Source organism: Bufo gargarizans, chromosome 3 (genome assembly GCF_014858855.1).
Source record: "Bufo gargarizans isolate SCDJY-AF-19 chromosome 3, ASM1485885v1, whole genome shotgun sequence".
In the NCBI taxonomy this organism is placed as follows: Eukaryota; Metazoa; Chordata; class Amphibia; order Anura; family Bufonidae; genus Bufo; species Bufo gargarizans.
The window spans coordinates 246,361,817-246,384,979 of record NC_058082.1 but is presented as its reverse complement, the minus strand read 5'-3'; the positions used below and the strand labels follow the sequence as shown (position 1 = coordinate 246,384,979).

The following is a 23,163-nucleotide window of genomic DNA, read 5'->3' as shown; positions in this document are numbered from 1 at the left end:
TGCTAAAGGTTTACATATACATTTTCTTTTTATTCATATAAAGACATTTCCAAATATAAATAATTACGAAGACATCTACTATTTTCCTTCAAAGAGGACCTTTCACCACTCCTGACATGCCAGTTTTAATAGCTACATGCATTCCCCATGTAATACCAAATCTGGAACATCTATTCTTATGGCTCTGTGTTTCCTTTATTATTTCTACTATAAGTTATGAATGGATTGCTATTAGCCTTTAGTAAGGGTACAGAGGGGAGGTAACCAGTTGGGGGGGGGGGGGGGGGGTACCTGCAGTGTCAAAAAAAAATGGCAACACTAATTGGATAAAGTCAGTCTGTGCAGGTACACCCCCTCCCCCAACTGGTTACCACCCCTCTGTACACTTACTGAAGGCTAATAGCAATTCATTCATAACTTCCAGTGCAAATAATAAAGGAATGGCACAATATACAGACATAAGAATAGACGTTCCAGAATTATTATCACATGGGGAATGCATGCCAGGAGTGGTGACAGGTCCTCCTTAAGTCTTTACATGTATGTACAGAAAACAAGTATCCCATTGCTGCAGCACAAGGTGCGTGAATAAGGCAGAGGCCGTCTTCTTAGCTCTTCTTTGATTGCTGCATATGTAGCCGTAGAATCAAGTCTCTAATCTTATCCCTTTTATGCTTAACTGCACTCGCAGGAAACCAGTTCTCCAAATGCATTGGAGGATCAAAGCTTTCAATGGGTTTCTATAGGAGAAGGGAAACAAAAATTACTAAAATGTATTCTAGAAATTAACATTTTAAAATAATATTAAAGAAGACCTTTAAGAAAAATGTTATTTTATTTTTTATATGTACAGAGCTGTGGTGTTCCGGCTCTGTACACTATTTAATTCCAGAACCTGGAACTGCTGCTAACAGCTGATACTGATATCTTATTGATAACCTATTTAATGAATAGGTCATCAATATGTTGGTCCTGAAAAACCCTTTTAAGGGTCAATTCACACGTCCGTTTTTTCTTTCCTGATCTGTTCCTGGAAAAAAATCGGACAACACAATGTGTGCTGTCCGTTTCCGTTGTTCCATTCCGCATATCAGATTAAATATAAAACTTGTCCTATTCTTTTCCGCAAAAATCAGATCCTGGTACAATACGTCGTCAATGGTTCCGCAAAAAACTGATGACATTCGTATGTCATTACGTATGTCATCCGTTTTATGCAGAATCCGTTCCTGGAAATTAAATCCTGCCCACAGAAATCACTTATTCACTTTTTTTTGTTTTTTTTTCAAAGAAATCCAAACAACTTTATTTGCCTTGTGAAATTTATACATGTTTCGGTTTTTTGCGGATCCGCAAAAAACGGATGACATACGGAAACATTTTCAGGAACAACGGATCCGCAAAAAACGGACCGAAATTCGGGATATAGAAAAATACTGACGTGTGAATGTAGCCTAAGGTGTATCTGTCACCATGATCAACCCTATTACACCAGACATACTACCTGGTAGTGCTGATCATGGCGAATAAAATGAGCCCTCTATTGCTGTACATGGATGTTGTTTTGCATCCTAATTATTACTTTTATTTAATGCAAATAAGTTGATCAGAGCACCGAGGGCCTGGCATAGCCCCTTGGAGCAGCGCTTCACCTCCTTGTCTCCCTGCTGCCACTCCTCCTCATGACCTGATTGACAGGGCCAGGCATCATAAGCGTTCGAGTGCCTGGGCCTGAACTCTTGTGCCGTTGACACTTCACTTGGTGCATGCATAGTTGATGTCAGGAGGCTCTTCCCGCTCCCAATTATACATAATACGATTCTTAATGTTGAAACATCATGCAAACTGTTTTATACCTTGTAATTAACTTACTATCACCTCTACATAATGTACACACCTGAGCAAAGCTTTCCACGTATTGCAAGACGTACAAGCCGCAGTCTGTGCTGTTATTCTGTTTTGGGACCTTAGGATATAAGTCTCTCATGCTTGACCTGCTAAATTCCCTTGGAGTTTTGCGTTTAACATCCCACTCAGCTTTTAAATACCTGCATCCGAGAATAATGGAAACTGTTACTTGAAAAAACATCCTTTCAAATTCTTCTAGATTTATCAATATGTATGCAGCAGATGCAACAAAATCCATGCTAATTTGTCTTCAAGAAAACATGAACAATGAAATTACAATAAGACACACTGATCGAGACTTATCAAAATGGGTGCAAAGGAAAACTGGCTTAGCTGCCCATAGAAACCAATCATTTGTCAAATGAGTTCTCAAAAATTAAAAGGTGGAATCTGATTGGTTGCTATGGGCAACTAAGCCAGTTTTCCTTGGCACCAAGCTTAATACAAGTCCCCCACTGACTCCTTAAAAAATGTAAATAAGGCATCAATCTAATTTTTCACATTCTACTCCAATGATACTCTAAGGGTACGGTCACACAGGGCGTAAATGCATCAGATTCTCCACAGAGGAACAGTGTGTGCAAAATCTTCAGCATTTTACATTGCTTGCATAGTGGAAATCTCAATGCATAGGCTGAAATCTGCAGCATCAGAAATTCTGCTGAGAAATCACAGCAAAATCCACAGTGGAAATTCCACTCCTTGTGGCGATACCCTAATGCATATCCCCAATGACGTGAGTGAAACATTTCAACAGGCTATGAAAGAGGTCATGTGCAGTCCAATGACTGGCCTCAGCAGTGACGTGTTTACAAGTGGCACATACCTAGGGACACGGCACAGCTGAGACTGCAGAGATGCATGTGACCAAGTCCGTAGCCCGGACAGAACTAAACAAGCCAGTGAGGGCAAGTTTGTTGAATACAGCCAGGACGCAGAACTGAATGTGCAGGCATCAGGCGAGTATGACTACTGAATTAGGCCAAGCATGCTACAGTCCTGATCAAAAGTTTAAGACCACTTGAAAAATGGCACAAAAATCATATTTAGCGTGGCTGGATCTTAACAAGGTTCCAAGTAGAGCTTCAACATGCAACAAGAAGAAATGGGAGTGAGACAAAACATTTTTTGAGCATTCAATTTAATGAAAACAACAAATAAACTGAAACAGGCTGTTTTTCAGCTGATCAAAAGTTTAGGACCACACCTCCAAAAAAAACTAAACCCCCCAAAACAGAAATCCAACTTCCAAACATGAACTCAGTAATGAGTATTGTTTATCACTTCAAAGATTCGTTTCGGCATGCTTGATGCAAGAGTTTCCATGAGGCGAGTGGGAACATTTCTCCAAGTGGTGAGGACGGCCGCATGAAGGCCATCTACTGTCTGGAACTGTTGTCCATTTTTGTAAACTTCCCTTGCCATCCATCCCCAAAGGTTCTCAATTGGATTTAGATCAGGGGAACACGCAGGATGGGCCAAAAGAGTGATGTTATTCTCCTGGAAGAAGTCCCTCGTCCTGCAGGCATTGTGTACTGTAGCGTTGTCCTGTTGAAAAACCAAGTCGTTACCACACAGACGAGGGCCCTCAGTCATGAGGAATGCTCTCTGCAAGATCTGGACATAGCCAGCGGCTGTTTGACGCCCCTGCACTTCCTGAAGCTCCATTGTTCCACTGAAGGAAAAAGCACTCCAGACCATTATGGCGCCCCTTCCACTGTGGCGCGTAGAAAACATCTCAGGTGGGCTCTGCTTGTCATGCCAGTAACATTGGAAACCATCAGGACCATCAAGGTTTAAGTTTTTCTCATCAGAGAATAAAACTTTCTTCCACCTTTGAAGGTCCCATGTTTGGTGCTCTCTTGCAAAGTCCAAACGAGCAGTTCTGTGGCGTTCAAGGAGACGAGGTCTTTGAAGTCGTTTTTTGTTTTTAAAGCCCTTCAGTCTCAGATGCCGTCTGATGGTTATGGGGCTGCAGTCAGCACCAGTAAGGGCCTTAATTTGGGTCGAGGATCGTCCAGTGTCTTGACGGACAGCCAATTGGATCCTCCGGCTCAGTGCTGATGACTTTTTTGGGTCTTCCACATTACTTTTTTGTTCCATAACCCTTAGGATCATTTAAGAAATTCTTACTACGTCCCACCTCAGCAGCGATGGCTCGCTGTGAGAGACCCTGCCTATGCAGTTCAACAACCCGACCACGTTCAAAAAGGGAGAGTTTTTTTTGCTTTTTTGCCATAACAACGTGTGGCTACCTGACAGAAAATGACAATGAATCCACATCTTTGCACAGATTTGGCCTTTTAAAGGCATGTTGTCCTAAAATTTGGATCAGCTGAAAAACAGCCTGTTTCAGTTTATTCGTTGTTTTTATTAAATTGAATGCTCAAAAAATGTTTGGTCTCACTCTCATTTCTTCTTGTCACAAGCTCTACTTGGAACCTTGTTAAGATCCAACAATGTAAAATATGATTTTTTGCAATTTTTCAAGTGGTCTTAAACTTTTGATCAGGACTGTATTTAGGGTCCATTCACACGTCCGTATGTGTTTTGCGGATGCGCAAAACAAGGACACCGACAATGTGCGTTCCGCATTATTTTGCAGACCACACATTGCTGACACACTCATAGAAAATACAATTGTGGACAAGAATAGGACATGTTCTATTTTTTGCGGAATGGCCCCATTGAAAATGAATAGGTCCGCACCTGTTCGGCAAAATTGTGAAACAGATGCAGACCCATTTTGCGGACGTGTGAATGGACCCTTAGAGATGAGCGAATTTCAGGTTATGAAATTCGTTCACGCTTCTTTTACTAGTAAAAGGCTAATTGCATTATGGATTCCGTTACCACGGACCATAACGCAATTCTATGACGGAATGCAGTTATTCATTTCGTCATAATAAAAGTCTATGGGCTGCAAAACAGATCCGTCCCGTTTCCGTTATGCAGTAGAGGACTCCCCTGCCTCTAAAGGCATTCCGTTATACATTACGTCATAGAATTGCGTTATGGTCCGTGGTAAGAGAATCCATAACGCAATTCACCTTTTATCACTAAACGAAGCGTGAATGAATTTCAAAATATGAAAGCTATTACCTGGTTTGACTGTAATGTACATAGAGGAAAGAAAGAAAACTAAACATTCACGTCACTTACTCCCGTAAAACCTGTACAGTTGTGTGTGCAGATCCGATTTTTAGAGAATCGAAGATGAGTAGACATGGCCTACATGGAAGAAAGAAATATGTTTCACAACTGCAATTTCATGGTATATATTTGCTAACATTCAATCTGCTAAAGTCTAATTTTACATTTTTAAGATAAAATCCTGACAGTTTCTCGCTGTTAGGGCCCATGCACAAGACTGTAAGCCCTCCAAGACATACGGTCTATGAGCACTGATGGTGTGCACGGGAGAGCCCAGCATCATAGGTTACTATGGCGCTGTGCGTGTCGGGCCGCCCGTGGGACTACTGGCCCGCACTCATAAAACATATGAGTGCGGGACAGTAGACTCGTGCGCGGACAGATATGCACAATGTCATAGTAACCTATGATGCTGTGCGCTAGGGGTGGGCGGTATAGGCGATATGCGATATAAATTTGTGCCACGATATGGATTTTGTGCATATCGCCGGACTGCGATATGACCACAGAGCAGCAGTTCCGATCGGAGTCCCAGCAGTGTAATGCTGGGGCTCCGATCGGTTACCATGGCAGCCAGGACGCTACTGAAGTCCTGGCTGCCATGGTATGTCAGTGAGCAGCATTATACTCACGTGCGCGGTGGCCGCCGGTCGCTCCTTCTTCTGTCTGTGCGCGCATTGCTAATGCTTATAGCTCACGTGCGCCGTGGCCGCCCCTTCTTCTCATAGGTCTGTGCGGCGTATTGCTAATGCTATAATTATTAGCAATGCGCCGCACAGAGAGAAGAAGGAGCGCCCGGCGGCCACGGCGCATGTGAGCTATAAGCATTAGCAATGCGCCGCACAGACAAAAGAAGGAGTGCCCGGCGGCCACCGCGCGCGTGAGTATAATGCTGCTCACTGACATACCATGGTAGCCAGGACTTCATGGTAGTCTGCCATGGTAACCGATCAGAGCCCCAGCATTACACTGCTGGGACTCCGATCGGAACTGCTGCTGCCACCAATGATGTGGGGGGGAAGGGGGCCCATGCCACCAATGATCAATACTGGGGAGGGAAGGGTTGGGGCGCACTGCCCACTGCCACCAATGATGGGGGGGACCCTGTGGCCACTGCCACCAATGATTAATACTGCGGAGGGGGGGGTGGGTTTGAGTTACCAGAGGGGGCTGATAAGAGAGAGAGGCTGGGGGGCGGATCAGAGGCTGGGGGGCGGATCAGAGGCTGGGGGTGCGGATCAGAGGCTGGGGGGGCGGATCAGAGGCTGGGGGGGCGGATCAGAGGCTGGGGGGGCGGATCAGAGGCTGGCTGACTGCCATGGTCAGCTCCCTGCTGTTGTGTGCACAAAGCACAGATAGTTTGTTTGGCTGACGGCTGCATTACCATGTGAAGTGAGCTATACATGCTCTGGTAATGGGATATATGGGCTGACCACAGATGGCTATTCGACAATATTTTTAAGGGATAAGGATTTTTGATCACCCGAAGCACTTGTTAATGCACATATTTTCAAATAAGGATGAGAAACAGTTTAACCGCTTCCTGTTACAGAACTGACCATTCACATCCTAATAAACTGAGCCACTTTCCACAAGGACATGGATAACTGTCTTCTGTTCCTCCTCACAGCATTCTGTGTCCCCTTTTCTGACTTGCCTGTGGTCACCATGATTAACTCCTTCAATGCTGACCATAGCGCTGACAAACCTGGATTTTTGTACTCCCCTTTTCTTGTAGGATGCATTGATTTTTGACTCCTCCTATATGGGCTATACCCACTGCAGATGCAGGAGCAAACCAGTAGGTAGAAAAGCAGTAGGAGCACAATACAAAACAAGGCCAAAAAGTCCAAAACCAGAGAGGACCAACAGTAAAAACTAGCCACAGATGGTGGGCTCTGTGTCCCCCATGCCTCCTACGAGAAAAGGTTTTTTCAGCGAGTACAAAAATCCAGTTTTCTCTTGAATGCATTGGGGGACACAGCACCATGGGACGTCCTAAAGCAGTCCACAAGGGAGGGCAGAAAAACAGCCATGTAACGCAACTAACTCATGGCTGCTTGCAGAACCCTGCAACCCAAACTGGCATCAGCAGAAGCCAAGGAGTGGATGTGATAAAAATTGGAAAACGTGTGGACAGAGGCCCGGGTGGCGGCCTTGCAGACCTGGGAAGCTGAGGCCTGATGTCTAACTGCCCAAGAAGCCCCGACCGCCCTATTGGAATGAGCGGTCAACCAAAAGGGAGGAACACGACCCTTCGCAACATAGGCCTCCTTAACTGCCGACCTAATCTAACGGGATATGGTGGCCTTGGAAGCTTGCAGGCCCTTGCGAGGACCCTCAGGGACCACAAAGAGGGAGTCCAACCGGCGGAAGGATTGAAACACCAAGAAAGGGGATCTGCAAGAGAGCGCAGCAAGTTCAGAAACTCTGCGAATAGAAGTAATCGCCACAAGAAACAAGACAAAGGAAAGAGAAATATCCTGTAAAGGCTCAAAGGGAGAGGCCTGAAGAGCGTCCAGAACAATGTTCAAGTCCCACGGTTCCACAGGAGGACGAAAAGGCGGGAAACGGTGAGCGACCCCCTGCAGAAAGGTTCTCACTTGGCAGCGAGAAGCCAGGGATTTCTGGAAAAGAACAGATAGCAGCAAGACCTGCAGGAAAAAAGCAAGTCGTGTCTGCCTCCTACAGACAGTAGAAAAAAAAAACTGGTTTGCTCCTGCATCTGCAGTGGGTATAGCCCAGATAGGAGGAGCCAACACTTTTTACCTCTAGTGTCAGCCTCCTAGTTGCATCTGGGCATATGCCCATGGTGCTGTGTCCCCCAATGCATTCAAGAGAAATGGAGGGGGCTCATCTGTAGCTTGCTAGCCCCAGCACTGGGTTTTCTGGGTTTGAAGGTTTTATATGGACAGTCTGGGGCCTAGCAAAGGCCTCCAAGGCTGGGCAAAAAAAAATGTTTGGGAGTACCTAAGATATGCTCTAACAAGGTTCCTCAACTCTAGTCCTCAGGGTCCACCTGCCAGCTATGATTTGAGAATATCCTACAGAATGAATACCTGTGGTAAGCCCTGAAAACATGACTGGCAGGTGCGCAGTGAGGACTTAGGAACACTACCCTATCAGATACCTATACACAGGCAGCAATATAGTGTTATATAGTACTATGAAATTGCTATATAGTTTAAAAATGAAATGCGTCATATCAATGTACACATAAAAATAGAAAACCTATAGCCGAGAGACTATATAGGGGCAAACAGAAAAACCTTTCTGGGATTTGCTAGAACCCTAATGGGTTAAAGAAAGAATTTAAAAGTGTAACATAAAGGACATATTATTTGGTAAAGATGGCAGTGATGTTGGAAAAGACCAACATTTGGAAATGCAATTAATTAAGGAGATTAATAAATGACTGTATACACTTCTGAGCATAAGGAGCTGAAATTGTCATCGCCATATGGTGAAAGAGGATTAGCTAGTCCAGGAATCTTCTTCTATTTGTTAATTTTACCCAAGTCTGTGTGCATTATAGCAAATAGCATTACAGTCTAACAGCATGGTCACTAAATTGCAATATTCTAAAGTGCTAAACACATGCAATTTATCATTGAAATCATAATCCTTAAAATTATTATTGAGGATTCTCTGCGCTTTTTAGGAATTCAGCCCTTTTTTCTATCCTTTGGAAGAAAGACAGTTTAGTTAGTACCTAACCCTCCATCTCCACTGCACTCACACAGGCTGCAGGCTGTCTGGTTGGGTACGTACAGGAAGTGTGCCCGTATCTTCCTGTCCAGTTGCAGAATAGTAAAGGCAGCTGAACAGGAAGAGAAGGGCACACACCGGGTCAGGACCCGAACTCAAGAGCCTGTAGCCTGTTTGAGTGCAGCAGAGATAGCAGCACAACAGATGAGTAAGTGCTAACTAAACGGTCTTTCTTTCACGTGACAGAAGAAAGGACTTAAAGGATTTAAAAAAAAAAAAAAAAGACTCTGTAGAACCCCTTTAAGACCAAAGTGTACAAACAGTAAAGTCAATGAAATTCAGATTACCTTTTACAGAGTTTACCATGGTGCTCGTCTTTCTGTTTCTGAAAATAAAAAAAGCATTATTAGGTAATAATGTAAATGTTATCTACCAGTGGCATTCAACAACTTGTATAGCTCCTTGCCTATCAGTGGTTTTTGCTACTTTTTATTTGATGGGAATGTACAAAAATTTTTATTCGATTTCGATACCATAAAAAAGTATTGCGATACTCAATACCATTCGAAAAAAATAAAACGCCAAAAAAGCCGCGGGCATGTCACATTTTATGGAACGTCTGGTCCATAACAGAACAGTCCTATCCTATTTTTGGGGGGGGGGGGGGACAATGTGACTAAAAATAGGCAAATCGCCTTGAGGGGTTAATTGCCGCGGATCGCAGCGCCTTGTCATAGAGGTCACGCGCTGGGTATGCGATTCTGCCACGGGCACCTGCTGCCTATATTTGTATTAAAAAGTTAGTTATCTTTATTGGTGGTGCAGTGGCCACAGTCCGTCCTCCTCTACTGTGCTGAGGAGAACACGGCACGCCATGCTCTCTGATACTAGGCTGCGCTATCAGTAAATGGCAAATCCCAGTATCAAATCGATCCGGGTACAAAAGTATTGATTGGGTATCGATAATTCGATACCCGGTGCAACCCTAGTCCGGACTACCTACAGCGTCAGGACGTAGTGCACGTAGGTGCACAGTATGACCTGATGCTGTGCGAGATCAGGTGACAGTGTAGTGCGGGCCGGGATAAGAATAGGGATTGGTGAGTGCAAGGGAGACTGCCAGATCTGCAGAGTGGCAGCACCGTCTGGAGCAGGAGAGGTAAGTTCATATATTTATATATCTGAGGTCTGGTGGATCTTGGGGGTCTGATCTGTATGCAATAGTATGCAAGAAAAACAACTTACAGAATGTTTGGGATTGCAGCTGGTTTCTGAGCCTGTAGAACCTGTAACATATAAACATTAGAAGAAATTAAATGGGCTGTCCCACACCCACAAAAACTCGTCATTGTATTGCAAATAGAATTTCCAGCTGTATTAGCATACACACTGCTGTCAACCTGTAAGTCTATAATCAGATTCTTTGCAGTGGCCTCATATTGTTTCTGTTATAGAGGGAGTCACTTTACATTGACTAAGACACAATATTAAACATTTATAACAATTGAGACTAATGCACTCATCTTAGCAGAATTTTTCTTTCTGTTCCAAAATCTACAGTTCATTAACTGTATCCAATTTTAAGTACTGAAAATTCTGGTAATAACATCTTAAAGAATCCCCTTATAAAATACCCAGTGAAAATACTGTTTAAAGGGGTTGTGTCAGGAAACATAGGGGTCATTCATGAAGAGCGTTGTTTTAGACGCCGGTCTTAATAAAGCCCCATCGCTGGCGAAGTGTAACTTCGGCGCATCCAGCGCTGCTTCTAAATGTAAGAGAGCTTCCTAGGTGTCTTACATTTAGACCATTTTCTACATCTCATACAGGGGAACAAAATCGTCTCGCCCCTTCCACGCCACAATTTTAGATCTGGCGTCAGCGGTGGAAGAGTCGCAGATGGGGCCCAACTAACCATTGCAACGCCATCTGCGCCTGAAATACGTCTAATATAGGCGTATTTCAGTATAACAAATAACCCCTATAGCCTACATTTTTACACAATTAAATGTTTCTGTATAGCGCCACCTGCTGTTTCTTCTTTTCCTTATTTTTTTTTCTGTCTTACTGAGCTGGTTGAATATGCTCAGTTTAAATCTTCAACTGCCACCAGCCATATGTCCTGTTAGAAGCTATGCCAGTTACAGGGAAAGAGCTGCAGCAGGAAGGTCACTCCCCCTGAACTGCCAGGCTGAAGATAATCTAGCAGTGTTGTGAACAAGGACATTTCTGGACCCATGTAAGGTACAAGGCTGGTGCTATCTTTGTTAGAAAGGCATTGCCATGTGCTATATGATGTCCGATTAAAAGGTCAAAATGTGCCAAAGACAGGAAACAGAAAACAAGAAAATAAAAGCAGGAGAACACACCTTCAGATTCGCTGTTGCTTCCTTCTCCTAGAGTTTCCTCTTTCTTTGACAAATGGTCATTGAATACAATAACAGATCCACTATTAGATCCAATTTTATTTTCAAAATCTTGAATGGTACTTGGTTCTTTTTGGTCTTCATAAACTGCTTTTTCCAGCCAAGGAAAACATATCACTATGAGATACCAGTGGGAACTGAAGAACAAAAACAATATGGGTAGTTACATAGTGCTATAAAAGCAAACATAAAATGACAAAGAACTATAGCATCAATAACAGATCCTAACGACTTAGGCTACTTTCACACTAGCGTTCGATCGGATCCGTTCTGAACGGATCCGATCATAATAATGCAGACGGAGGCTCCGTTCAGAACGGATCCGTCTGCATTATTTTAGCATATAACAGCTAAGTGTGAAAATAGCCTCGTACGGATCCGTCCAGACTTTCAATGTAAAGTCAATGGGGGACGGATCCGCCTGAAGATTGAGCCATATTGTGGCATCTTCAAACGGATCCGTCCCCATTGACTTACATTGTAAGTCTGGACGGATCCGCACGGCCAGGCGGACACCCGAACGCTGCAAGCAGCGTTCAGCTGTCCGCCTGTCCGTGCGGAGGCGAGCGGAGCGGAGGCTGAACGCCGCCAGACTGATGCAGTCTGAGCGGATCCGCTCCATTCAGACTGCATCAGGGCTGGACGGCTGCGTTCGGGTCCGCTCGTGAGCCCCTTCAAACGGAGCTCACGAGCGGACCGACGAACGCTAGTGTGAAAGTAGCCTTATATGCATCAGCCAAAATAAAAAATCCAAATTATTATAGCATGAAGCGCAAGACAAATTTTTTCCAAACTCTGCTGCTTTTATGAAAGGGGCATCATAACCCGACATCAGAGGTCACTTCACGTTACAGGACTGTAGAAAATCAATCATGGACAGCATCGATGATGTCATCATGGCAAGCTGTCAGCATTAACTGGTCACCGTGCTCATGTGATACGTTACAATGCCGTTTTCATCCATAAAGAACGACGTGTATCAACTGGGATTAGTGATGGGAACAAGTGAAAATATAAAAAAGTATGTATATTGCAGAACTTGCAACCTCTGAATCATAAGAGTTACAACATTTTCCATTTAGTTTTTTTGTACTAATGAGAACCCTTGTGAAACACTTACTTTTCATTAACGGGAACAAAGATAAAATCCTTTGCAAAGATATCAACATGCCGGGTCCAGTTTTTAACTCTATAGTGTCTTCTCTGTGCCGCACTTTACAAAAATAGATCAATTTTACAATTAAAATTAATCTCACATCACAGTGTATAAAGCTTTCAGCTTAAAACAGTTTAGTCTAAAATATGATTAACATGATAGCCTAATAAAGACAAAAGGCATGACTTAGGCCTCCTGCACACAAACTTATTTTCTTTCCCTGTCCGTTTGTTCTGCGGACCATATGCGGAACCATTCATTTCAATGGGTCCACAAAAAAACGGAAGGTACTTTATGTGCATTCCATTCCCGTATGTCCGTTCCGCCAAAAAATAGAACATGTCCTATTATTGTCCGCATTACGGACAAGGATAGGACTGTTCTATGAAGGGCCAGCTGTTCCGTTGTGCAAAATACAGAATGCACACGGACATCATCTGTATTTTTGCGGACCGCAAAATACATACGGGCGTGTGCATGGGGCCCTTAGGGAAAGATTTTCAATAGGGTTGTCAGGCGGTGACTCTGTCACACACTAATCAGCTGATTTTAGTATTGCCACTGAACTGAGGGCACAGAACGGGCAAGAAGGCCTGGGTCCCCAGGGAGAACTTAAAGGGAACCTGTTACCGGGATTTTGTGTATAGAGCGGACTCATCTCAGGGACAGGATTCGTCTCAGGTTAATTTGCATATGTATCAAATCGTTTTTTTTACACAATAAAAGCACACAGAGCTATGGGGACTGGGTATTGCGGATGTGCTAGCGGCCATCTAGCAACCGATGTCCTCAGCTCTATACACAAAATCCCGGTGACAGGTTCCCTTTAAAGAGGTTTCCAAAGAGAACAAATTGGTGGAAAAGTGGGTTAAAAAAAAAAAACTGACTGCTTAACAATCCTCCATTTCTCCTGCTCCACCACTGGTCTCTGCTTGGTCCTAACTCAACACATAGGAAATACCTGCTCAGCAAATGACTGCACCAGGAAGTCGAGACCAGAGGGAATCGGGGCAGCATCAGGGAAGGAGTGGAGTGATTGGTGGCATATTGGTTGTTACTTTCTTTTTTAACCCATTCTGAGCCTGCTGTTGCCAATTTATTTCTGGTAGTAAAACCCCTTTAAACCAAACACTTCTATACATCTTTTGCCACACTAGTCAGGTGTGTGTAAGAATAAATGTAGGTGGGGATCACTTTAACAGAAAATATTTGTTCCTAGTAAACTGCATGAGGGCTTATTTAATGGAAAAAATCCAGACTTACGGTATTTCTGGGTTACTGTAATTTGTAACATTATCCTTTCTTGTTAAACATCTGAAGAAAAAGCTGCTAAATACATGGCATTTCTCTGCCAAATTCTTTGGATACTTTTCCAGTAGAAGGTACCTGTGGAAGATATCATGAAATAATAGTAACATATAAGTAAATCACTGAGTTGATGGCCTATCCAGTCTGTAAGTTAAAGTCTATGTACACCTTCCTAACCCTTTTTATTCCTCCAATAGATCTAAAATGAAAGATGAAGCCTTTGTACAATAGACTGAATAAAAATGACCTACAGTTTCTGTGGTATGTGTCCAGTGATGCTACAGCTTTACGCTCTTCCATCTGTCCCTACACATGTTGCTAACTATCCGAATGTATGTAATCAAAAAGTGTGAGACAGATGGAAGGAGGTAAGACTGAAAAATCAGACAACATGGGGTTTGTTTGTAGTCTGTTACCATGGAGATCTGCACAGGAACTGTAGAAACAAAATAATAAGACATTTCTAATCAATACCTATTACAGTGTGCTTTTGTATTTCATTTTAGACACATCGGGTACAATCAAGAAAATTTGGAAGTGACATTTGACATGGCCTTGAAAGGGAGCATGTCACTATGACAGTGCAGAGCAATCTGCTGGAGACAGGTGATAAAACAGGAGGCGCTGAGCAGATTGGTATATAGTTTTTGGGAAAAGATTTAGGATAACTTGTATTTTATTAATCTATATCACTGCTCATTCTGAGCTCAGCAGACATGTGGGTCATCTCATTAGTGATTGATATCCTTCCCTGTAGGAGTATGAGCACCTATGCTTATGAGTCTATGATGCGCCATTCCTTTATTATTCCTGCTAGAAGTTTAGAAATAAATTGCTAGCAGTCTGCAGCAAAAGGTATTGCTGGGCGTTACCAGTAGCGAGTGTGTCTGACTGCCAATCAGTGTTGCTGGTGTAAGACTGCACAGCTACAACCCCCCAACTAGTTAACACCCATCTGTACCTTTACTGCAAGCTGCTGGCCATTCATAACTTCTAGAAGTAATAAAGGAATGACACAACAAAGTCATAAGAATAAATGCTCCAGAATCATTATTACATGGGGAATGCAAGTAGTTACTACAACAGACATGTCTGGAGAGACGACAGGTCCTCTTTATCCTTTTTTGCATTTTTTCAAAAAGTTATCCTTTGATGCAAGTTTGCATGGTGTCTCTTTTAAAATGCAAATTGCTTGGTGGAATTTCTAACTTTGTCCCAGGCGTCCATTTTCTCAATTATATGGACATGGAGAGACACAATAGTATGATTTTTGAAGATCCTAGCCTGGTTACAGCCTACAATGAACGTGTCAATCATCACAATGATGCGTTCATGGCCTGACCCCTGCGCTCCATCACAACAGCGCATGAGTGAGAATGAATCTCAACAGTGATGTGAGAGCACAGAATACTATCTAGCACCCCCCCCCACCTTCGGTGTTGACCTGCATGACATATAAATGTCACGGAAGGTGTACAGAAAACTAGAAGACACAAAATGAAGATCCGACTGACTGGATCCAAAACTAAGGAACCAAAGGGAGAGCCCTGCAACAGACCTGGCTCTCTCCCTAACTGCTCAGCCTATGCAAAAATCTCAATGGTAGATGATCCTCGTACCTCGACTGTATAACACCTGAACACCCTATAATAGTGAGGGGACACGACCACCGGCTCCCTATACTTGATACGGAGGGAGTCAGGGTCACCTGGGATCCAGCAAACAGGAAAATACTAATGAATGAACAAAACTTATCTGTAAAAGACTCAGTAGTAGCATCCAGCATGCATACACTCCAGGAAGTTGTATAAACCGCAAAGTGATGCAGTATGGGAAGGGATTTAAAGGGATGCAATCAGTGCAACTACATGACAGCTGAGAGAGGCTAACGAGATGAGATAAACTAAAGCAAAACAAAAGGAACCTCAAGGAGGAGGTTCTGAAAAGTGTCTGTCAGAGCTTCTCAGATGTCTGGTGGTGACAATAACTGCCATGTGTGAATGCCCTCTAAATGAATGGAAAGGTTAAATGGATGCCTGAGATGGATGCTATATGCTGGCATCTGTCACATGTGGTGTCCCACTGTAAGAAAAACGTATACCACACAGTTGTCTACTACGCTATTCAATATCCTTTTTTGCAGTATACTGACATATCACAGCTAGATAAGAGGCCAAAACGGAGCCCCATTTAGTGAGCACATCAGGAGCTTTCCTGCTACATGCTAAATGATGTGAACATAGCCTAATATCTGCTTATACAATTTCCAGCAAACTGTTCAGCTCAGGGTATAATCCCAAAAGAATTAGCTTTCTCAAGCATTTCTGTTGAATAAGGAGCAGCTGGCATGTCAGTTATGATTAGCGTCTGGCTCCAAATGTTAGAGAGATGGCACGAGATCATTCACACAGTGCTGCAAAAGGTGAGAACCTTGTATTAAGCGGCATTCATATTTTCAGGCGGGAAACAGTGATGCTATAGAAGGCAGGCCAAGATCACAACTATATTAAAAGGGGTTTTCAGAAACATACCGTATATATATATTTTTTACTGATGACCTATCCTCAGGACAGGTCATCATTATCTGATCGGTGGGGGTGCGACACCTGGGACCCTTGCTGATCAGCTGCTTGAGAAGGCAGCGGTGCTCCTATGAGCGCTGCGGCCTTCTCTGTGCTTTACCTAGACCAGTGACGACAAGTTCATCAGTCACATGGCCTACCAGTGATGGCTAACCTCCAGCACTCCAGCTGTGGTGAAACTACAACTCCCAGCATGCATTTTGGGAGTTGTAGTTTTATCACAGCTGGAGTGCCAGAGGTTAGCCATCACAGGCTAGGCGCAGGTCAGCTCCATCTAAGTGAATGGGGTTGAGCTGCGATACCAAGCACAGCCGCAAAAAGGCAGTGGCGCTCCCAGGGGCGCCACTGCCTTCTCAAAACAGCAGATCGGCAGGGGGCCCGGGTGTTAGACACCCACCAATCAGATACTAATGACCTATCCAGGGGATAGGTCATAACAAATCTTGGAAACCCCTTTTAATTTTATGAAACCGTGTAAGAATGCTGCTATAAATGTTACAAACTGCAATTTTGTTTAAGAAAAGTGACCAATAATTTTAAACTTTAAGGCCAGGTTTCCATGTAGCGGTAGCCACATGAAGCTGAAACCACGCCAAAGGCTTTGGTCGCAGATGATGTCAGTTAACTCAATCCTATTCACAGCAGTGGCTATCAAAAAAACACTTTGGGGGGAGATTTATAAAAAAATTCCACCTTACATTTTCCAAAGGAGCTCTGAAGAGTGAAAGGTAGAATCTGATTGGTTGCTATGTGTAACAGTCAGTTTTGATAAATCTTCCCCTTTAACTGTTTTCCTGCCAAGGACATATCTCATATGCCCTCCTCCAAAGTCAGCTCATCAATATCAGATCGAGGATCCGGCATCCTCACCGATTAGCTGTTTTTAACAGTCAACAGTCGATGAAGCAGAAGGCTCCGTTCACTGTGGGGTGGACACGTCGAGTACTGCATCTCAGCTCCCATTCAAGTGACTGCAGCTTCCATTGCCTGGGGTGGGTGCCAGACCTCCACCAATCTGATAATGACCTATCTGGAGCATAGGGCATCATGCAAATTTAGTCCCAAGCGGTATGTATGAACTCTGCAAACGTTGACCTCTTATCTTTAGGAGTTGTAGTGCATATAACGTTCTGCTTCTGCCATATTTCTAACCACCAATATCAACTTATGCAATTTGTATGGAAAGTTATGTAAAATTTAATAAAGCTGCCTGTGTACATAAAGTGCTAAGTCGCATTCTGACAATGTCGTGTGTACTCTCAGTAACTATATAAGTACGTGGGCTTGGTGTGATTTATTTTATTTTTTTATATACACATTTTATTTATACATGTACAATTATAACACAAATATTTTATTAAATAATAAATATAACAACAGACCATAGACAATGATAAAATGAGTAGCAGCAGTGCAGACAAGCGCTGCGATAAGCAGCTCAGCCGCCTGACTCTGGGTAAATGAATCCAAAAATCTAAAAGAGGAATAGGGAAAAAAAGTGTATGCTGCACTGAGCAGGCAATATAAACCCTACCCCCAATACACGTACAAGCCTCCAACCCCCACAGATAAACATACAACAACTGCAAAACATAGGAGCCAGAAAGAAAGGTGAAAGAACAACACCTATAGCTAGTCCATAAGCAGTATGGAGGGACAACAATAGTAGTAATAACCATTAAATAAGAAAAAATTATACATATTATCTAGAGTTGATGGGGGAGTCACAAATGGAACAAACCCAGGTCTGGCAGAGAGCGCACCCCGACACACGTTTCACTCCTCCGCTTTCTCAGGGGGGGGGGCGTATGAAAGCGGAGGAGCGAAACGTGCGTCGGGGTGCGCTCTCTGCCAGACCTGGGTTTTTTCCATTTGTGCCTCCCATCAACTCTAGGTAATATGTGATAGTATAATTTTTTCTTATTTAATGTTTATTACTACTATTGTTGTCCCTCCATACTGCTTATGGACTAGCTATAGGTGGTGTTCTTTCACCTTTCTTTCTGGCTCCTATGTTTTGCAGTTGTTGTATGTTTATCTGTGGGGGTTGGAGGCTTGTACGTGTATTGGGGGTAGGGTTTATATTGCCTGCTCAGTGCAGCATACACTGTTTCCATATTGCTCTTTTAGATTTTTGGATTCATTTACCCAGAGTCAGGCGGCTGAGCTGCTTATCGCAGCGCTTGTCTGCACTGCTGCTACTCATTTTATCATTGTCTATGGTCTGTTGTTATATTTATTATTTAATAAAATATTTGTGTTATAATTGTACATGTGTGTCTTTTGTTTCAATTGGTTGTGTTATAACTCTTTGGCACACATAATCTCATCCTTTGGATGATTTAATAGATGGTACATTTTATTTATACCTGTCAAAAGTGAAAAAATTGTCCTGGTTACCAAAGGTGAAAAAAAACCTGAAAAACCTGATAGTAAAAATGTTAATGTAATAATTACATAATCTTCTGACATATCTGTGAGAAAATGTACTCCCACCGACCAATACAATGGAAAGATAATAGATGCTGTTTTGGATAAATAACTGCAAATATGCTTTAAAGGGTTTTACATGGGGTTACATTATTTATGACCTAGCCTCAGGATAGGTCATCAATATCTGAATAGTGAGGGTCTGACTCCCAGCACCCCCACCCATGTCATATCTGAAGGTGCCACACTGTTCAGACAAGTGACAAGGCCTTCAAAGTTTATCAAGCACAGTGCCATACTGACCAATGGATGTGACACCACAATCTGGGGAAGAGGCTGCAGTGCTCACCTGAGCACCCCAGCCCCTTTCCAAAAGCTGATTGTCAGGGGTGCGGGCATGGAGTTGGAGTTCCATGCATCAGATATGGTCCATCAATTCTACAGCACACAGTTGCTAAGGGGTTAGAAAGTACATTAAATACCTGAACAGATGGTATTTTCTAACCAAGGCTGTTAATCTATAAGAACCAATCCATATAATCCTATTATAAAAATACTCACTTTAGATAGAAATCAATAATAACATCATTAAGAAATTCTCCATGTTCCAAACACTCCAAATCTTCATTAGTTACAGCAAGGCCTCCTTTAGTTGGGGGAGGAGGATAAACCAGTAATCTGAAAAGTAAGTAAAAAAAATAATAGTAAAAAGGCAAGAGAAAATAAACCAAGTAACATGCATATTTTTGCGATCTGGGAGTGTTTACTTGTGACCTATGATTTATGTCCTAAAAACCATAATTATCTGACGTTAACCACTTTCATAAACAAATAGTCAAATAAATTTATCACGATTTAGGCCTCATGCACACGGCCGTTGTTTTGGTCTGCATCCGAGCCGCCAAAATGCGGCTTAAATGGGGCCGCAAAACATGCGGGCAGCTTTCCGCATCCAATGCTCTGTTCCGTGGTCTGCAAAACAAAATCTAACCTGTCCTATTCTTGTCCGCGTTTGGCGGACAAGAATAGGCAGTTATATTAATGGACGTCCGTGCCATTCCCCAAATTGCGGAACGCACAGGAACGCCATCTGTGTTTTGCAGATCCGTAATTTGCGGACCGCAAAACACACAACGGTCGTGTGCATGAGGCCTTAGAAGCAGAGTTTATAATTGTTTACTCAAAGGGGTTGTCCATTTTTTCTTAAGTGATGCCCTGTCCTCAGAATAGGCCATCAGTAGCTGATCGGCATGGGTCCAACATCCCCCCCACCAATCACTTGTTTGGAAATCGCTCCGGTGCCAAAAACTGACAGCTCCACCTACTTTGTAGTAGATTGAGCTCGTCCCTGCAGCGCGACTCCCATTATGTTAAATACTTGTTCGATAGGACAAAGACGTTGTTAGACACCTCTAAAGGAGGTTCATCTCCTGCCAGAAAACAAAGGATGTCTGCCAATCAGCTGGTGATGGCCTATCCTGAGAATAGGCCATCACTTAAAGGGAATCTGTCATCCATTTTATGCTAAACTCACCGAGGACAGGATAAAGTAGTGACAGAAATGCTGATCTCAGCGGTGTGTCACTCATGAGCTAAAAGTAAGTGGTTTCTGAGAACCAGCATCATAATCATTACAAGCCCGGGCCTTGAAAAGAGTCAAATCTACTTGAGAAGAGTCACGATTATTCATAATCTCCTGCTCTCCCGCCCATCTGCTGATGATTGGCAGTTCTCTCCTAGAGAGAAAGGGAGAAAACTAGGTAGAAGCCGTCAGTCATCAGCAGGTGGGCAGGAGAGCGGGAATTCATGGATATCCATGACTCTTCTCAGGTCATGGGGACTCTTTTCCAGGCCCAGCCGGCAATGATTGTGATGCTGGTTCTCGGCAACCACTTACTTTTAGCTCATGAGTGACACACCGCTGAAATCAGCATTTCTGTCACTAATTTATCCTGCCTTCAGTGAGGTCAGCAAAAAGTTGATGACAGGTTCCCTCTAAAGAGGACCTGTCACCACAAAATGCAATACAATCTGAAAGCACCATCTGTTATAGAGCAGGAGGAGCTGGGCAGATTCAAATATAGTTTTTCAGGAAAAGATTTAAACATTTAAGACTCTGCTTTTTTTACACTTAAGACCATGTACAGCTATCAGTGACTCTCAGCTAACCTGATAACACCTCCCTATGTTCAACTGAATCAGAAAGAACATAGACTTAAAGGCGTTGTCAAAGTAATTTTTTTGTTCTTTGCATGTGTCTAAGAAAACGTAAGGGCTTTTTATTTCACTACCTTCATCTACAGTGGCCCTGTTCTCCTAGTTAGCTGAGCGTCAGCTTCTTTGCCTGCTCTGATGACTTTCTGAGCACAAGCCCAAGGGAGCAGGTCTGCCTCTGTGCACAGAACGTCACTGTGGGCTGTGCTGGATGGAGTGATAAGCCATACCCGCTGCACTGCCCACAAAGTTTAACCCCTTCTACCATCAGCAGCACAGACTCAGGGCTGGAGGCTCTGCCTCAGGTACTGAGCAGCTGCAGGGTTTCCTCTTCTCCAGACACTGAAGAGACAATTGCTGTACACAGGATCTTCCCTCCCTCCTCACTCTGCAAACACAGAGCTGACAAAGACTGGCAGAGTCCTCTCATCTGTACTCTTCTGCTGGCAGTGAGGAAGTGTCTGCAGAGCATTGCACAAGAACAGGTAGGGGGAAGATCCTGTGTGTACCAGCAGTGTCACTGTATTGTACACATGAGACTTATAGTCTCCTATTAGATTAGGGGCAGGAAGCATTTGGCTAGGGGGCAGTGATTGTTTAATACTTTGTAGGGTATTCATGCTAAAAGTCAACATCTAGACAAGGAATCTGGACAGTTTAGGGGTCTTTCACACCTGCGTTCTTTTCTTCCGGCATAGAGTTCCGTCGTCAGTTTTATCCTAATGCATTCTGAATGGAGAGAAATCCATTCAGGATGCATCAGGATGTCTTCAGTTCCGGACCGGAACTTTTTTTTGGCCGGAGAAAATACCGCAGCATGCTGCGCTTTTTGCTCCGGCCAAAAATCCTGAAGACTTGCCGCAAGGCCGGATCCGGAATTAATGCCCATTGAAAGGCATTGATCCGGATCCGGCCTTAAGCTAAATGTCGTTTCGGCGCATTGCCAGATCTGACGTTTAGCTTTTTCTGAATGGTTACCATGGCTGCCGGGACGCTAAAGTCCTGGCAGCCATGGTAAAGTGTAGTGGGGAGCGGGGGAGCAGTATACTTACCGTCCGTGCGGCTCCCGGGGCGCTCCAGAGTGACGTCAGGGCGCCCCACGCGCATGGATGATGTGATCGCATGGCACGTCATCCATGCGCATGGGGCGCCCTGACGTCATTCTGGAGCGCCCCGGGAGCCGCACGGACGGTAAGTATACTGCTCCCCCGCTCCCCACTACTACTATGGCAACCAGGACTTTAATAGCGTCCTGGCTGCCATAGTAACACTGAACGTATTTTGAAGACGGATCCGTCTTCAAATGCTTTCAGTTCACTTGCGTTTTTCCGGATCCGGCGTGTAATTCCGGCAAGTGGAATACACAGCCATGCTGTATGAGCCTCAGTAAGTTTTTTCCCCCCCCAACCAACTAAATATAAACAAGCAAAAAACAAAAAAAAAAAAAACTAACTAAATAACTGTTCCCTTGATCATTTCTGAAGATGTAAGAAACATACAGTACAAGAAAAAAGGTCTACTAAGGATCTGAGGAATAATTTGTTTAATCCTTAGATGTTCTAAAAGATCATGCAACTAATAGAGATCAATTAAAGACACAGACGACTAACAGCAGTGTACAAAGTGCACGTGTAATTTGCTGTACAAGGAATTACCATTCAAGGTTAAGTCCATTAACTGCACTGGTTTACAGAGTACCTGTTAAAGGGAATGTGTCACCCATAATTTTTCTGTCAGCATTTAGAGATATGCTTTACAGGAGTCACAAACACAAAGGAGCTGACCCTATTGACTTTTTTAAGAAAGTTTTCTGGGCATGTTCTGTGACCTGTGCAGAAGTCACTGTACAAGAATGGAGTACATAATGTGTAATCTTAATAAAGAAGTGTCATCTTTCATACTAAGGCTAATATTACACGAGTAGATCATGTATGTGATTGTCAGGAGGGAAGCGTTCCTTCCTGGCAATTGTCTGCTTGTCAGCTGAGGAGTCCGCTGCTATTATTATTATTATTTATTATTAAAGCGCCATTCATTCCATAGCGCTGTACTTATGATAAGGGGTATACATACATAATGCAGACAATTGCACTAATCATAAACAAGATGAGTTACAAACTGGTACAGAAGGAGAGAGGGCCCTGCCTGTGAGGGCTTACAATCTACATGCTATTACAAACAGCGATCTCCTCCTCAGTATGGGGAGGGTAATCAGCAGCAGTATTACACTGACAGATCATTGACAACGAGCGTTCATACGAACGCTTGTTAGCGATGA

The 23,163-nt window shown here is 43.4% G+C and overlaps 1 protein-coding gene across 7 annotated transcripts in view; it reads right to left on the bottom strand.

Moving 5' to 3' along the window:
- Positions 1–417: 417 nt before the first annotated feature.
- SENP7 (SUMO specific peptidase 7) overlaps positions 418–23,163 on the bottom strand; it is a 79,435-nt gene continuing 56,689 nt past the window's right edge. For all 7 annotated transcript variants that reach the window (XM_044284909.1, XM_044284908.1, XM_044284912.1 and 4 more), the window contains 9 exons: positions 19,233–19,349; positions 13,615–13,737; positions 12,316–12,408; positions 11,139–11,332; positions 10,015–10,055; positions 9,117–9,154; positions 5,071–5,139; positions 1,898–2,048; positions 418–740 (listed from right to left, as the gene is read on the bottom strand). In XM_044284909.1, the coding sequence (XP_044140844.1) occupies positions 609–740; positions 1,898–2,048; positions 5,071–5,139; positions 9,117–9,154; positions 10,015–10,055; positions 11,139–11,332; positions 12,316–12,408; positions 13,615–13,737; positions 19,233–19,349 (958 nt within the window). In that variant the 3' untranslated portion in view covers positions 418–608. The remainder of the gene's footprint in view (positions 741–1,897; positions 2,049–5,070; positions 5,140–9,116; positions 9,155–10,014; positions 10,056–11,138; positions 11,333–12,315; positions 12,409–13,614; positions 13,738–19,232; positions 19,350–23,163) is intronic.